General features: G+C 38.4%; 3 protein-coding genes across 5 annotated transcripts; 1 reads left to right on the top strand and 2 right to left on the bottom strand.

Moving 5' to 3' along the window:
- The first annotated feature begins 2,172 nt into the window (after nucleotides 1–2,172).
- Nucleotides 2,173–9,324, top strand: LOC111452944 (phospholipid-transporting ATPase 1-like). Of its 2 annotated transcripts, none has more exons than XM_023093833.1 (8): nucleotides 2,173–2,594; nucleotides 2,786–5,097; nucleotides 5,843–6,176; nucleotides 6,319–7,093; nucleotides 7,206–7,329; nucleotides 7,446–7,665; nucleotides 7,952–8,410; nucleotides 8,520–9,324. In XM_023093833.1, the coding sequence occupies exons 2-8, from the start codon at nucleotides 3,678–3,680 to the stop codon at nucleotides 8,725–8,727; spliced, it is 3,540 nt and encodes a 1,179-aa protein (XP_022949601.1). In that variant the 5' UTR covers nucleotides 2,173–2,594; nucleotides 2,786–3,677; the 3' UTR covers nucleotides 8,728–9,324. The 2 variants fall into 2 exon arrangements, with proteins under 2 accessions (XP_022949601.1, XP_022949599.1); XM_023093831.1 differs by having other exon boundaries at nucleotides 2,174–2,594; nucleotides 5,840–6,176.
- An 81-nt stretch (nucleotides 9,325–9,405) lies between these two features.
- On the bottom strand, nucleotides 9,406–12,624 carry LOC111452946 (protein FATTY ACID EXPORT 3, chloroplastic-like). 2 transcript variants are annotated; one of them, XM_023093836.1, is made up of 6 exons: nucleotides 11,920–12,618; nucleotides 11,299–11,689; nucleotides 10,980–11,147; nucleotides 10,176–10,222; nucleotides 10,019–10,056; nucleotides 9,406–9,757 (listed from the first exon to the last, which is right to left on the bottom strand). In XM_023093836.1, the coding sequence occupies exons 1-6, from the start codon at nucleotides 12,172–12,174 to the stop codon at nucleotides 9,688–9,690; spliced, it is 969 nt and encodes a 322-aa protein (XP_022949604.1). In that variant the 5' UTR covers nucleotides 12,175–12,618; the 3' UTR covers nucleotides 9,406–9,687. The 2 variants fall into 2 exon arrangements, with proteins under 2 accessions (XP_022949604.1, XP_022949603.1); XM_023093835.1 differs by lacking the exon at nucleotides 9,406–9,757 and adding an exon at nucleotides 9,773–9,892 and having other exon boundaries at nucleotides 9,930–10,056; nucleotides 11,920–12,624.
- A 330-nt stretch (nucleotides 12,625–12,954) lies between these two features.
- On the bottom strand, nucleotides 12,955–16,864 carry LOC111452945 (probable serine/threonine-protein kinase PBL1). Its single transcript, XM_023093834.1, has 5 exons — nucleotides 16,608–16,864; nucleotides 15,013–15,690; nucleotides 14,252–14,509; nucleotides 13,893–14,018; nucleotides 12,955–13,726 (listed from the first exon to the last, which is right to left on the bottom strand). Exons 2-5 carry the CDS (start codon nucleotides 15,637–15,639, stop codon nucleotides 13,097–13,099), a joined length of 1,641 nt encoding a protein of 546 aa, XP_022949602.1. The 5' UTR covers nucleotides 15,640–15,690; nucleotides 16,608–16,864; the 3' UTR covers nucleotides 12,955–13,096.
- Nucleotides 16,865–17,215: the final 351 nt, after the last annotated feature.

Below are 17,215 nucleotides of genomic sequence, written 5' to 3'. Positions count from 1 at the left end.
AAATATATATTTTTCTAATTTTTAATTATTAAAATCACCTTCACGTGACAAAAATTGCAATGACACTTCTCTCATTTTGCTACGGGTTCGTTCTTCTTACTGCTCATGTCGAGCCTAGTGCTCCCTTCTCGAGCCAATGACAACTCTTATGAAGCCACCCACTTCTACCGCTGAGCAACTCATTGTCTCAGACTCATTCAAACGATTAAAATTTTTATTATTTTTCTCCCAACACTGAACAAGGGAGGTTTTTCTAACATCATCGGACTTTTTTCTTCTCACGAATCACAACGACCATTTTCGTCTTTGCTCCCTTTTCTAGATTTAGCTCAATTATAAAACCCGAACTCTACCCCCATTTTCCTCTTCCTCTCCTCCTCTTCGTTGTTGTTTTCAATGTCAGTCCAAGTGGCGAAGGATGTCGAGAGATTCTTGAGGACTTTTAAATTTCTATTTTGATCCTTAAACTTTTAAATAAATTATATTTTTGTCCATGAACTTTTAAAAATGTCTATTTTAGACCTCATACTTTAAAAATACTATAAAATCAGTTTTTATGATATTTAAAAAAAAATTAATTATACAAATTTGGATTTAACCAGCGAAAATTATTATACAAAAAAATATAATTAAAAAATTAATTAAATTAATTTATAGTAAATAAAAATTATAATGGTAAAAGTATATTAAAATATATATATATATAGAATATATGCAAACCGACATGAATAACAGGCGCTTGTTAAGTTTTAAAAGACTTAAAAAACGTGAACGACAAGTCGGCAGAAACTGTCCCCACCCATCGTCCGCTTTTTCCTCTTTCTTACGTTTTTATTCAGACCCACGTTGAAATTACCAAAATAGACATTTCCGTACCCTTCCGTAAAAATTTTAGGGTATCTTTTTCTTCAGAATAGTCATAATTTTGCTTTAAGCTTCTCGAGAAGGCTTCATACCAATAGAGATAATATTTCTTAAATATAAACTCATGATCAGTCTCTAAATTAGTCGACGTGAACTCATTCTTAAATATTATCTAATATTCTTCAAATCTTTTATCTTTTTGTACTTTCTTTAACTGATTAATGGAATTTTGATGCGAAATTATGACAATGATACCAATAAAAGTTCCTTAGCTACTAAGTTTAATGTAAATTCATCTTAAAAATGATTTAATTAAAATAAATAAATAAATAGTTTATGAAATTTGAATATTCGCCTAATTTTTCTAATTTAAAATATTTTTATAGGTTCTCCGACTTCAAATTTCTTATCTAATAAATTTTGGCAGTTAACTCTATCAGTTTGATACTAACCGGGGTGGCATTGTTTTATGCATAATGTAAAGAATTTTTGTAATGAGTTATATTTGACTACAGTGAATGTAAGGTTAGATAAATCTTAACACTCGATGGTTATTAATTTAGTGCCTTAGTTGATTCAACGTGTAAAAGAATTATAGAATATAAAAAACGATAGCTAGGAAAATAAAAAGAGATCGACACGAGTACAACTCATCGGTTTGGATAGCCACTCGAGTCGAAGTTTATAAAGATGTCCTCGTCTCTGTCTCCTATTTCATTTTGAAATATTTTTGGATAATTTTTATTTTTATAAATATATATAAAATCATAATATTTAGTATGAAAAAATATAATATAATTTCTAATATTATAATATATTTTTATACGTTCAACGAGGAGGAGTCAGTCGAAGACGGACCCACTTTGGATTTAGAGGTAGTAGTTCACTCTTTTGTAGCATTGCAGATTTATCGAACAACAAGTTTCGTCTCTAAATTGAGCTACTCTTTTGTTTTTTTTTTTATGGAAGATAACTTACTTTACCTAAGCAGCATAAAACCATAATTGCAGTGAGATTATTTACTGAGTATTTCTTAAAATACTCGACCGATATCGTACTCTCATTTTTTACGTAAATGTACAACATCCATGTATGAATGATGACATCGTGGTGAACGGTCGTGAGCCCAGAACTAGGCTAGAAACGGAAAATATAATTTTGATACGTTTATTTGATAAGAAAATTTTCATCCTTCCGTGCTTAAATGGAAATTCCCTAAGTGATTTGAGGTGGGTCTTTACGGGTCGAATTCGGATTAAAAGAACATCTCTAGTTAAGGACGGGACGGTGGAGTATTTCACTGAATTAGAACCGAACCGAACCGAATGCAAAATGGGTGGTTTTCCGATTTCCTCGGTCTTAGCATCTCTCTCTCTGTCTCTCCAATTCATTCTGGTTTCAATTTCTTTCTCTCTCTCTCTCTCTCTCTCTCCCTTTTTCTTTTCTATTCTTATCCCTCTGCCCCTTTCTTTACCTTTCCCAGTTCTTAATTAATTCGTTTTCTTTTGGGTGTTTTTTGATCTTCCCGCCCCCGATTTATCTCCGGTGACGGCGATTTCAGGTGGGAGATCCCTCGATCCGCCTTCGCCTTCTTCTTCTCTCACTTCTCTGCCATTTTCCACTATGATTTCGTATTCAGTGCATTGAAGGGGCCTCTGATCTCTCTGCTTCTCTACTTCCTTTCATCAATTCCGAGACGATAACCCTTCTCTTTCATCCCCTTCTTACAGGTAACCATCTCTCTTTCTCTTTATTTCTTTCTTTTTTTTCCATTTTCTACATTTTTTTTGTGATGATTGCGTTACTGGGTCTGATTCGATTGGGGCATTTTTTTTAAAGGAAAAGAAAATTGGGCGGATGGGGGTTGTTTTTCAAGTCTAGGGTTGGTTATTAATTCGCGTTTGTCTCATTTGATTTCTAGTTTTTGGCATTGCGTGCTTGGCGAATCGTAGGGTGGCGTTGATATTTGGATCCACGAGAGGGTGTTGTCAATACTCCGTCGAATCGAGCTGTTTGTGCATCATTGATTCCCCCTTCGATCAGATTTCTGTGGGCCTCTGTTGGAAACTTTGGAAGGCGGGTCTCTGATCTGATTTTTCTTGCATGTTAGTTTGTCACTTCTGTCATCAATTTGGAAACGGTGTTCCAGGGAAAGGCAGGAATCTGAATGTGTCGCCATTGCTAAGCCCTTCCATTATATTTCCTTGTCTTCTTCATTTCCAGGCACAGAGATTTAGGGATTCTTTTAAATATTTTGTTTGAATCGTGCTGATATTTCGTCTGCTGAGGCGTGGACGTGTTTCAGAGGGAACTGATTGTTGGTAGAACAAGAATATGGGTTTAGGAGGATAATGGGATGCGGATTCTTAGTGAAATGGAGTTCAAATTCTTTTGGTTCTTTGTGTTTTTCTTGGATGGATTTGGGATGAAAGGTTTAATGTGTGCTGGGGATTCGTTTGATTTGCATGTGAGACTACGCAATGTTGTTAAAAGATATTTATGACATCTGATCAGCCCCTGCTGGCTTCATCAGAATCCCCATCTCAAAATCGTGGTTCCTTTGGTTGTCTATGTCGCAGTGCTTCTTTTACCTCTTCCAGTTACGACGATTCTCAGAATGACATTGTGGATGTGAAGGAAACCTGCGTCAGCCCTTTTGGAGATAACACTTGGAGTAGTGAGAATTGTCTCGAGAAGTTCCACTTCGCTATCTAGGAAGAGGCAGTTTTATACTGTTGGCTCTCTGTTTTCCTCAGCAGTTTCCTTTTGCATACCCCACCCAGGATAGAAGACGCCTGGTCAAGTGGGGTGCAATGGAGCTACATAATATTAATGATAACCCTGCAAGCTTTGAACTCTCCAGGGTCCAGGAGAAGTTACATAAGGCACAAAGAAGTCGTCATAAAAGTATACAGTTTGAGGATAATTTACAGCATGACGATAATCCAAGGTTGATATACATCAATGATCCAAGGAGAACTAATGATAAGTATGAGTTCACAGGAAATGAGATAACCACCAGCAAGTATACATTGATTACCTTCTTGCCGAAGAATCTCTTTATTCAGTTCCATAGGGTTGCCTATCTTTATTTTCTTGCTATTGCAGCTCTTAACCAGCTTCCACCTTTGGCAGTCTTTGGGAGAACGGTATCTCTTTTCCCCCTCCTGTTTGTGCTATGTGTTACAGCTATTAAAGATGGCTACGAGGATTGGCGTAGACATAGATCTGATCGTAATGAGAACAATAGACAGGCTCTCGTGCTTCAATCCGATGAATTCCAATTGAAAGTGTGGAAAAAAATACGAGCAGGTGAAGTTGTGAAGATCTGTGCAGACGAGGTCATTCCTTGTGACATGGTTTTATTGGGGACAAGTGATCCTAGTGGTCTTGCTTACATACAAACAATGAATTTGGACGGTGAATCAAACTTGAAGACAAGGTATGCTAGGCAGGAAACAGCATTTGCAGTAGCCGAGGGGTGTTCATATTCTGGTCTTATTCGATGTGAACAACCTAATAGGAACATTTATGAGTTCACTGCCAATATGGAGTTCAACAACCATAAATTTCCCCTCAGCCAGTCAAACATAGTCTTGCGTGGTTGTCAGCTGAAGAACACTGAATGGATTATTGGGGTGGTTGTCTATGCCGGACAAGAGACAAAAGCCATGTTAAACAGTGCAATGTCTCCTGCCAAGCGAAGTAAACTGGAGGGTTACATGAACAGGGAAACATTGTGGTTGTCAATCTTCCTCTTTGTCATGTGTCTAGTTGTGGCCCTTGGAATGGGGTTATGGCTTGTTCGGCACAAGGAACAGCTTGATACCTTGCCATATTATAGGAAAAGGTATTTCACAAATGGGGCCGACGATGGTAAGAAGTACAGGTTTTATGGAATACCTATGGAAACCTTTTTCTCCTTTTTGAGTTCTATTATAGTGTTCCAGATTATGATACCGATATCCCTTTATATTACAATGGAGATGGTGAGACTGGGGCAGTCATATTTCATGATTGAAGATAAGCACATGTACTGCAGAATCTCTTGCTCAAGGTTTCAGTGCAGATCATTGAATATCAATGAGGATCTTGGTCAAGTTCGCTACATTTTTTCTGATAAAACAGGAACACTTACTGAAAATAAGATGGAATTTAAAAGAGCAAGTGTGTACGGGAAGAATTACGGGAACAACTTGACTGAGGGTTATTCATCAATGTATTCCATTCCAGGTACGAAAATGAATTCATTGCTACCATCATCATAATTTTGTAATCCATGTTTGAGTGAGCTTATAAAGATAACTCCTATAAGCTGCCAATGCAATGGCCATTGGTTAATGTTTCTGGATTTCTTTTAGCTTGGTGGTTGAAAATTGTTTCAAGTATTATTGTTATTGCTATTATTATTATTGCCCAACATGCTAATAAGTGCACTAAATTTCTTTACGCTGATCTCTATCTTTTGTTGTTCAATGCATGTTTGTTATTGAGCTTACATTTTTTTGGGGAGATCTTGCATTTTTTCTAATTTACTGTCCTAAGTGGTTGTAGTTACAAGTATATATTAGATGAACACATGAATTGAACTAATACTGTTGGGTAATTTCTTCGTACTTGGTATAAACATAACAAGATTTGTCGGTGACCTCAGTAACGTCTCAATTTTACAAACTATTATAACATTTTTACTGTTGAGGTGTATGGTGTAAGGAATATCTATAATCTTCAGAGTTTAAAAGGCAGGGGTTGGCACATGACTTCCAAAACTAATAAGAATTAGGTTTACTTGCATTTCTGATGACAATAAAACTAGGTCTAGTTTTTGGTGTCAGTATGATTTCCAATTATATGGCCAGCCTATGTCCTGTGATGTTCTTCCTTGAGTAATCAAAACCTTCTGGTAGATGAAATTCTTTGACTGTATCATGTTTTTCTTTCTTTTTCCTTCATCTAGTGTGATCTTTTGCAACAGCAACTATAGGGGGGAGGAGGAGGAAACTTAAATCTGAAGTTGCTGTTGATACTGAACTTCTCAAATTATTGCACAAGGACCTAAATGGAGATGAAAAGATTGCTGCACATGAATTTTTTCTTACATTGGCTGCATGCAATACTGTAATTCCTATTCTCATGGATGACAAATCTAGTTATGAAAATGGTGAATTGCACGAGGATGTCGAAACTATTGGTTATCAGGGGGAATCCCCTGACGAGCAGGCACTAGTTGCTGCAGCCGCTGCTTATGGATATACCCTTTTCGAGCGCACATCTGGGCATATTGTTATAGATGTCAATGGTGAGAACTTAAGGTAGATAATCCCTTGCTTTCTAATTTTATTTCTTAGCTTGTCTGATAATTTTCTATTCCTACCCTGTTTTGTTGTGTTGACCATTTTTATGACGGTTTTGCTATACAACATTACATCATGTCTTTCTTTTTTGTGATTCTAGGTTGGATGTTTTGGGTTTACATGAGTTTGATAGCATTCGCAAAAGAATGTCTGTTGTCATCAGATTCCCTGACAATACTATAAAGGTGCTGGTAAAAGGTGCCGATACTTCGATGTTGAGTATTTTAGGCAATGACTCTGATAGGGAAGAATTTATCAAGCATGCTACTCGACGCCATTTGAGTGAATATTCAATGGAAGGTTTGCGAACACTTGTAGTTGCTGCCAGAGACCTGAAAGATTCTGAATTTGAGCTGTGGCAGAGCAGATATGAGGATGCTAGCACTTCACTGACTGATAGAGCAGTAAAACTACGTCAGACAGCAGCCCTTATAGAATGTGATCTAAAGCTTTTGGGTGCAACTGCTATTGAGGACAAGCTTCAAGACGGTGTACCTGAAGCCATTGAATCTCTTCGACAGGCTGGAATAAAGGTCTGGATTCTGACGGGAGATAAGCAGGAGACAGCCATATCAATCGGTCTCTCCTGCAAATTGCTGACTCCCGATATGCAGTCAATTATTGTCAATGGAAATTCCGAGTATGATTGCAGGAAACTTTTAGCTGATGCTATAGAAAAATATGGTATTAAATCAACACAGGGCAGAAGTCAAACACAGAAGATGAATTGTGAGAATGAACGCCATGATACACCAAAGATATCCGGTATGTCAGATTTTAATGAAGAGAAAGAAGAAGTGACCGATAAACCACTAGCTCTAATAATTGATGGAAACAGTTTGGTGTACATTTTGGAAAAGGAATTGGAGTCAGAGGCAAGAATCTTGTTATTACCTTTGAAAACCTATACATTTTAGCATCATCAAAATCGCTTTAATACTTTACGACTTGTTAATGATTGTTGGAATGATTCCTATTTTATGGCAGCTTTTTGAACTTGCAACTTCATGCAACGTTGTGCTATGCTGTCGTGTCGCTCCTTTGCAGAAAGCTGGAATTGTTGATCTGATTAAGAGTAGAACTGATGATATGACATTGGCAATTGGCGATGGTAAATTTCTTCTCTAACTCCCAAAATAACCATAGATTATACCTTTGTTTGTTGAGTATAACTTACAAATGCTTTATGTGCTACACTCATCTGCTGTCCAATGGCAATTATTTTAGGGGCCAATGATGTCTCAATGATTCAGATGGCCGACGTAGGCGTTGGTATATGTGGACAGGAAGGGCGTCAAGCGGTAATGGCATCTGATTTTGCCATGGGACAATTTCGCTTTTTAAAAAGATTACTTCTAGTGCATGGACATTGGAACTATCAACGTGTAGGCTACATGGTTCTATACAACTTCTACCGCAATGCTGTTTTCGTCTTGATGCTCTTCTGGTATGGTTTCTTTTTGCATCATAGACTGGATACATGCTTTCCAATTCCCTCGACATTGAACTGCTTTCATGGTCTCCTTTAATACTATATGTCGTCAAACGAACTTAGAGAGTAAAATACTTCAAAATGGAAAATGTAATTTGTGCTATAAAAAGGAAATCAATGGCCTCCCTCTCTTCAAATCTGGAACATGAAGAAGGGACAGATTCATGACTCTGAAACATTATATCTTCTGTCGATGAAATTTATGCATTATTGATGTGCCTTTTTGTTTTGTATTTCTTAGGTACATTCTATGCACAGCATTCTCAACAACTTCAGCTTTGACTGATTGGAGTAGTGTGTTTTACTCTGTTATTTATACGTCTATCCCCACTATTTTTGTTGGTATTCTGGACAAAGACTTGAGTCACAAAACCCTACTCCAATATCCTAAGCTCTATGGTGCTGGCCATAGACAGGAGGCATACAATTTGCGTCTCTTTTGGTTCACAATGATTGATACCCTTTGGCAGAGTCTTGTTCTCTTCTATGTGCCATTGTTCATTTACAAGGAGAGTTCCATTGATATATGGAGCTTGGGAAGTTTGTGGACCATAGCTGTTGTTATCCTTGTGAACGTACACTTAGCGATGGATGTTCAACGTTGGGTATATATTACACATGCTGCAGTCTGGGGATCCATAGTCATAACGTACGCATGCATGGTGGTGTTGGATTCGATACCCGTTTTTCCTAATTACTGGTTGGTTTCCTGTACCGAATCTTGGTTATCTCGTCTGATTTGTGCTGCAAATGTAACGAGTTCGTCTGATTTACTTGCATGATATAACCTTTTTTTTGTTGTTTTGCAGGACGATCTTTCATCTGGCTAAGTCCCCAACATATTGGTTGTCTATATTGCTCATAATAGTTGTTGCATTGCTTCCACGCTATCTTTTTAAAGTTGTGCACCAAAGATTCTGGCCCTCGGATATTCAGATAGCCAGAGAAGCCGAGGTACTGAGAAAACGAAAAGGTCGTGAACAGTTTAGTTCAAAGCAAGGTCGAGATTCCAATTAACACACGTCTATTCTACCATCTTTGTGAGCAAAAACTCATTTGCAGATGGCTTCCCTGTGGTGAGCACATGCGTGATTGTAACTTTGAAGGTTAGACATGCCAAGTGATGCATTTGTCCTTGGACGTAGATGAATTCTTTTAGTTAATAGATATCTACTCTGAAGGCTTAAGTTACTTTAGAAGGTCGTATAATGCAAATTTAAAACTCGTCCTCGGACACGACCTGCATTGGGAGAGTTGGATCGCAGAGTTTGAAGTCGGGTGCGATATACAGATGGGAGACGGTGGAATGCCCCACCATACGAAATGTCTAAGGTTGGGTCGAGGAAGGATGGAGGGATCTCGAGTCGTAGGGTTATATGTTTTGTTCTCGGTTGGAATGGAGGTGGGGAAGGATGAAATTTAACGCAGAATTCTCTGATATACTGTATCATATGACATTAGGGTGCTGAGATAAGGAGAGATTGAATTGAAGTATATAATAGGGGCTTTTTTTTTTTTTTTTTTGTTAATTTTGTTTGTTTAACCCTTGTAAAGATTGGAGACATTTTTACGCATCAACATAAGGAATGAACACTCACATACACCTTTGCATTATACTCATCTCTTGTTTGTGCGTTGTAACCAAGCTGTTGCCTTTGTCCTAATGGAAACTTTAGTTGATTTGGAATGTTTACATTCAGAGGAAGAACAATTTGAATGTGGTTTTCATTAGAGCTTATTATGACACTTGCAGAAACCAGTTCAAAACATAAGATCAAGTTTGGAGCGTGAAAACTATCACGACCATGCTCGAGCATTAAAACATATACCATATTTTTCTTAGGGTTTGTTTTGTTTAGGAGGACTCTCAAGCTTGTAGCTTCTAGTATCTCGCCCGAGCAATGAATGAAGAGAAGAGTCTTCCCAATAGTATTGATAAGTTCGTTGGCATCTATAAAACCTTTTTTTCATTCTGTACTAAAATCTTTCCTTTTTGATGCGAGCGTTCAGGATGATCCTATGGACGTAAAGTAAGACCATAGTTGCACTGCACAAAAAAGAAATGTCTCAGCCAACAGCCAACAAACCCGTCATAGTGGATCCATTAATAGGTCGGATTCATTAATATCGTGATTGGGTTGACCAGGCCGATCCATTAATAGGACCGATCTATTAATATCGTGTTGATCAGGCCGAGTAGAATATCATGACCATATCATGATTGGGTCAACGAAAAGATTGGTTTCTTTGCATCCATCCAAAAGAAGCAATAATGAACATGAGAAGAAGGAAGAAAGAAAAGCCATACCTGATCAAAGTTGTCAAGAGATTAACAAATGATGGTCTCTGCATTGAGAAAGAGAGAAAAACAAAAACAAAGCATTAGAAAAGAGTCCTAATTCTGTAGTTCGAGAGCATCATTTACCACGTAACAATCATCTTTAGTTAGTATCTCGAGTACTCACCCGAAACACTAAGCGCAACTCTCTAAGAAATAGAATGCTTGCAATTGCTGTTGCACAAAAAAATCTCGAAACGGTTAAGAATACATTCTAAGAAGAGAGTCTAGAAGAGATGGAGACTGAAAACTGATTAGATGATTCGAAACGGTTGGACTAAAAAAGAATGCGACTCATAAAACGGAGCAAGAGCTATCTGAATACGCTCGTATATTTCATAAGCAACAATACGGTGGCATAAGACGACAGATTATGAAGCACATGAAATTCACCAAACATGATCATGATAAGACGACAGGAAAAATACTTGCCAATAAGAATGGTTAAACAAGTTTGAATGGTGTAGAATTAAGGACCAAAATGCTTACTATAACGGCTCAAACGTGGGATCTCAAAATCCACCCCCCTCCGAAGCCAGCATCCTAACAAGCCCTCATTCTCCTTCTCCAATCGATGTGGGACCCCCCAATCCACCCCTCTTCCGAGGCCCAGCGTCCTTACTGGCACACCGCCTCGTGTCCACCCCTCTTCGGGGCTCAACCTCCTCATTGGCACATCGCCCGATGTTTGGCTCTGGTATCATTTGTAACAACCCAAGCCCACAACTAGCAACCTCTTTGGGCTTTCCCTCAAGGTTTTTAAAACACGTCTGTTAAGGAGAGGTTTCCACACCCTTATAAATAATGTTTCTCTCCCCTCTCTAACCGACGTGGGATCTCACACTTACTCAACACACCACTCTAACACACCACTCTAAGAGTGACCATCATTTATGTTTATGTTATGTTATTGAATGAATGACAGACTGACCTGTCTGCCCCTTAAGTGCAAGAGGAAGTGATTGTCCTCTTTTGTATGACTGCAAGCTTAAAATACTCAAGGCCAACAAAGCACCACCAGGTATCATTCCAAATCTAACTGCAGAAAGGCTTCCAGTTATCATAAAGGAAAGGAAACCACCACAAGAAAGGACCAGTCCTGTAGACCATTGGCAATAAAAAAAGGGGTCAGCAGGAGATTTATAAGCCCATGTGACGCCTAGACAAATCGACGCAAGAACAATGTCCATTAAACAAGTCACGGCTGACCCTACTCCGTCAAGCCTCGCATAAAGTTCGGTAATACATACCATATGGTACACCATAATGAAAGTCTTGAAGTTTTGAAATATCACTTAAGTCAGCAGTTGGAGAAGTAAATGTTTCCACAATCTCCTTAACTTCTTCAGGACAGTTCTCTGCAACAGTGGCAATATATTCTTTACATTCTTCACCGCATTCTTGCATTATAAAGTTCAAATCATTCTTTGCCTTATCAGCTTGAATCTTCAAAACCTTAGAAGTTTCTTTCAGAGCAACTAATGCTTTCGCTGAGTATTCCTCATACGCTTCCTTTGAAATGGCTTTCATCTTCAGGGCTTGTCTTTTGAAGGAATCTAAAGCTTTTTTCCATAACTCTTGTGGCTTTTCTGCATCAAAATTGATATCTTTTCCATCTTTCTCCCCTTGAGATTCTGAATGCTAATTTTACAAATAATAAAACAAATGGGGCTATCAATCTACATTCAACGCATATAATCAACTATATCACCTTGAAAGTTCACTAAAATAAACAAAATCTTGATGTATCAAGCAAGAACTTGTATATATGTACACGTCTCCATTCAATATAAATGAAATATCATATCTCTCATGCAAATTTTAGCTTAAAAACCTTAACCCGTGACAGAAAAGAACAGAATTTGGCATACCGACTCCTCATGCGACGCGGAAAACACCATAACCCGTCGAGTCAAAGCACATCTTTGATACGGCGAGAGAAACCCATTATGGGTAAGAGTGTTAGCGACAGAGGAGACCTTACAAGCACGATAACCCATCAAGGGATCGAGCCGCAGAGACGAATTGGGGTGGTAGCGGACAGGACCAGCAGTAGACTTATTGAGCTTCAAAGGGGATGGGTGGCCGGGGGAAGGAGTGGGATTGAGAACCAAAAGCGACTCCATCGGCAGCAACAGAAGCAGAGAAAGAGAGAGAAAAGCTAAGGGCGTAAGAGATGAAGGGAAATGGGGAAGGAGAAAGGGCTCTTAGGATGTTATAGAAACAAGGATACCGCCGGTGGAGCAATGAGAAAGTTCTGATCTTTTTGACGTTTTGGATTTGGGGTTTGGTGGGAAGAATCACGTAAAGAACCATCAAATGTTTTTTGATGGTTCTTTGTCGAACCTTTTTGCTTTTGTGAAACCCCCTTGTTTCATTACATTACATACTCCAAGCCCTCTCTTTCCTCTTTTTTTGAGTTTAACCGACCGGGGTGAGAGGTCGAATCGTTCATTAAGTGAACGTCTTATTCATTAAATTATGTTCAATTGCAGAGTAAAACCATTACGACAAAGAATAGAACAATGATCAGCAACCAAAATGGGAAAAATGGGCCACAGATAGACATGTGAATCAGAGTTCAATACTCAGCCTTACCTTTAATTCAGTCAACAGGGCAAGCAAGGAATAGCACATGTTCCTATCTTCTTCTGCTGCTACTTTTCAGGTAAACCTGATTGAGACAAGACGACAATCAAGAACCTTTTGACATGCTTGCTTGGGACTTGAATGAATGGCATCTTCAATCTGCTCCAACACTCATCCTGCTCAAAAGCTTAATCACATAAGTAATCTTCAATTTTGGAGGGAAAATAAGAATCATGGTTGAAGAAGAAAGCAGTTTGAAACTCGGGCATGAGAAAATATATAAAATTTACATTTAATGACATTGTTAGAACTATATCTACACAAAAATAAGCATATATTTATGTTTTTTTTTTCTTCCATCTGCTGTACATTGTGTTGAATCAATCACCAGAAGACCAGAGAAGAAAACAAAGAAGAAAAGTTTAAAAAACAATAAACAAATAAAATAAATTTAGAATCTCAGTATCCTTCGATTCGAGGTCTTCGAAGGGATGATGCGGATGATTTTCGCCTTTCTTGTCGATCGAAATCCTCAAAGGAGAGGGTTGAACATAGCCGGGACGGAAGCGTAGGAGTGAAAGTTTTCGCACCAGGTGAAAGAGATGGGTGAACTCCAGAAGGTGGAGAAGGCGAGAAACTTAATCTGGCTGCTGCTGGTGAAATGAATCCATCAAGGCTTGGTGATCTTAGCATCTGTTTTGCAGGGGAAGCAGTGGGTTCTTGCAGAGGGAATCGGCTCGATTGCTTTAAATTTTGGATGGTCTTCAGATGCTCAACTACATTTCTCATTGTGGGTCTTTCAGAGGGATCCTTCTGAAGACACTTTTGAGCAATGTCAGCCACTGTCCTGGCTGCCTTGGTTGGGAAGCGGCCTTTTAATTGAGAATCCATGATCAACGACAATCGACCATCGTCGGCGAGGAACGGTCTGCTCCACTTAACTAAGTTCCTCTCTTCTTTTGGGTAACGAGAATCGAGATTTCTTCGCCCAGTTAGCAATTCTAGAAGAACGACTCCAAAGCTCCAAACGTTGCTCTTTGGGGTAAGCAGCCCCCTCTCCAATGTCTCCGTTGGTAGATATGCTGCTGCCTGAATATGTAAAAACATGAAAAGCAATCAACAGCCTTGCATTCAAACTGGTCTGAGCGAAAAATGAAGGTTTAAGAAGCCATGATAATAGAATGTACCACCAAAAATTCTATAGCATGGGGGGAAAATCAAAGGTAAAATTCCACTATTATAATCAAGAACTCACCACAGAATTGTTAGAGATCTCTGACTCGGGTGTAGGAACCTGTCCAACACATCCATATCCAGAAAGCTTGGCACTAAAATCCTTGTCGATTTGTATGTTGGCGGTCGAAAAATCATTGTACATTGCCTGTAAATAAAGATCACATTCAGCTTTAAAATAATAAAACGCTCTGTTTTTTTCTTTTTTCTTGAGAGTGACCGTGTATGCTGGCTGGGACGGGGAGTGTGGAATGTTATTGGTTATTATTTTGGTCAATCGAAACACTTCCAAACCAAAATCAGCTATAAAAATACAACTCTAGGTTCAAGTAGTATTGATTCAAATGAGGAAAACAAGAAAATGGACCACTAAATGCTCACCTGAAAAGGTCCCTCTTCATGCAGGAAAGTGAGTCCTTGTGCAGCACATAATGCAATCTTTATTCTTGTATTCCAGTCAATAGGAGGCCCATCTGATCGTCCATACAATAGACGATCTAAGCTTCCGTGAAAGAGCCTCTCGTACACCAGCATTCTCTGCCCTGAACCCTCATGGGCATGAAATCCAAGCAATTTACAGATGTTTGGATGTTGCAAGGATGCTAGAGTACTGACCTCGGAAACAAATTCCTTAAAACCCTGGTGTATAGAGTAGCAAGTGCATAAGAATTTCCAGTTGCTTCACAACCACAGTGATATAAATCAACTCAAGTGACCCCTTAGCCTAAATGACAGTACAAAATACTTTTTGAGTTAACTTAAATGTGTCAAAAGCTCAAATGACACTCCTGAGCTTTTGTGCGAACTAAATCATGTATAGATGTGTGAGAATAAAAGGATCAGTCCTAGTTTTCGTTGTAGAGAGCTAGCTCGTGGTGAAAGCTTTTAAACAGAAAATAAGGATGAAAGATTATAAACAGGAGCTAGAAGACTAGCTACAAGAATGGACTCCAATCTAACATAATGAGACCACACGAGTAATTTACGAAGAATCTGATCAACAGATGTCCGTAACGAAGAATTAAATCTAACCAACTTTCAAAACTCGTCATAAGAGCTGTCGAGGTATCAGATTTCATGAACTACATAGACCATTAAAAATGGAAACATGCACAAGTGATATACCAGACTTTATATCTCACCTGGTTTGAGGGATGACGGCAAGTAACGGTGGCTTCAAACTTCTTTGAAGTCGACGCGTCATCTCCAAAAGAAGCCTTATACATTAAAGAAGACGTCTCTGAAACACAGGATTCGGCAGAAAAATTATGGCAAGCAGCAGATATTTCTTCAAACGAAAAATTTCTGACCGCTCCCACAGGTGGTAGTGGTAAAGGTCCAGAGGCATACAGAGGGCCAGATGACACCACTGATTTAAAGCTTCCAGTTTTCTTTAAGGCCACAATAATCTGGGGTGATGGAAGAGGAAGGGGTTGAGGACTTGGGGATCTTTGTTCCTTATTCATTCCGAATCTACCAATTGACTCTTCTGCTTCGTCATATTCAACTGATGAAAGGGCGTCCTGTTCTGCTACATCGAGAGTTGATGGAGCGGACAATGTACGTACTCTACTTCCAGCAGCTCCATTAGCTGGTTGTACAGGTTTCACTCTGGTGTTAAAACTTGGTGGTGCAGACTGCAACGTGCGGATACAAATTTGGGGTTCGGGCAGCATAGTTGGCACAATTTCTTTAGACTTAACGCGTTTGTCATGAACACTCTGTGCATGATTTTTCTTCTTGCTCTTTGAAACTCTGAAACACCCCATCTTATGTTCAAGATGGTAGTAATGCAAACAAGCCTCGTACTCTTAATCAACCTGCAAAATACAACTGCAGAATAAATTATAGAACAAAGCCCTCAATTAAAAGAAATTAAAAGACATAAATAAAGCAAGTTCTAAATTAATAAACCCAAAAACAAAAGCTAAACTATTTGTGCATTCATATTCAAATATCATCATGAACTGACTATACACGAAATACAACTAAAGCCCTCAATCACCATTTTTGTTTACTTCCTATCTTCTACACGAAATACAAATCAAAGACGGAGATGATAAAAAAAAATCAACAAATTTAAAAGAATGTTTTAAAATGCGTCTAGCAGGGAGAGTTTTCCATACTCTTATAAACGAATCTTTCGTTCTCCTTTCCAACCATCATGGTATGTCACAATGAAATTCCTAAGAAACTCTATAGACCCCATGGATAATCAAATAGCAATCCAGCTGCCAGGAAAGAGAACATCCATCCTTCCAAAACGAAAACAAAAGCAAGTTCACAATTGAAATCCCAAATAAATCTGCTCCAGCAAATTACCAAAAAGTAAACCTCAGAGCTGTATACCCATTAATCTTGTCACCTTCAGAATAACAAGAAAAAGCAACACCAATAGAAGAAATCATCGCAAACTTCTAACCATACCCACAAGCTCAATTACCCTAACTTTTGGGGGAAACCCCATTATCCAATCATCCAATCATCCAATCAAACAAAATCAAGCAAACAAAACCCCATCTCCACGGCGATAAAATCCACGAACCATTTCATCCGATTACACAAAAAACAAGCAACAAAAACCCCATCTCCATCTGATCTTCCGACAAGAAAACAGAAACAGAAAATGAAGCCAATCCGGATATAATTCAACAGTGGCGGAGTTTTCAATGAATTAAAAATAATAATTAAAAGAAATGGAACAAATTCAAAGAGTAAACGAAACGATCATCCATACCTGGAGAAAAGCAAGAGGTTGCAAGTAAGTGTAAACAGATCGGCGGAGTGCGAAATGAATGGTATGAGAAATTGGGGTTTGTGAGATTGAATTGAAGTGGAAGAAGATGGAGAAGGAGAAGGATTAAGCAAAGATTTAGAGAGCAAAAACAGTGAAAGAAAGAAATGGAAAATGATTGAGAATTGGTTTAGGAACAGAGGGAGAAAGAAAGCAAAGAGCCTCCAATGAACAGTGTCGAAGTTCTCACCAAAACAAACAGATTTATTATTACATTTAACAAAAAGTATCTTTATTTAATATTGCTCTCCAAAAATAGCATATTCCCCTCCTTATGACCTTTATACCCCTCCCTCCTTTTTTTAATTATTTTTTCACTTTAGTCCTTCTATTTTTTAGGTTTTGCAAATTTGGCCTCTCAATTTTCTTAATTTATTTTACATAGTTGACTTAGCCATACACTATCGAAATTGGATTAAAATTTCAAGAACTCATTATATCCGACTAAATTTGATGGTGAGATTCCATGTAGATTGAAGAGGGGAACGAGGCATTCATTATAAGCATGTGGAAACCTCTCCCGAACATACACAATTTTAAAAGGGGATACG

This window comes from Cucurbita moschata, unplaced genomic scaffold (genome assembly GCF_002738365.1).
Source record: "Cucurbita moschata cultivar Rifu unplaced genomic scaffold, Cmos_1.0 Cmo_Scf00015, whole genome shotgun sequence".
NCBI lineage: Eukaryota > Viridiplantae > Streptophyta > Magnoliopsida > Cucurbitales > Cucurbitaceae > Cucurbita > Cucurbita moschata.
This window is presented reverse-complemented; position numbering and strand designations above follow the sequence as displayed.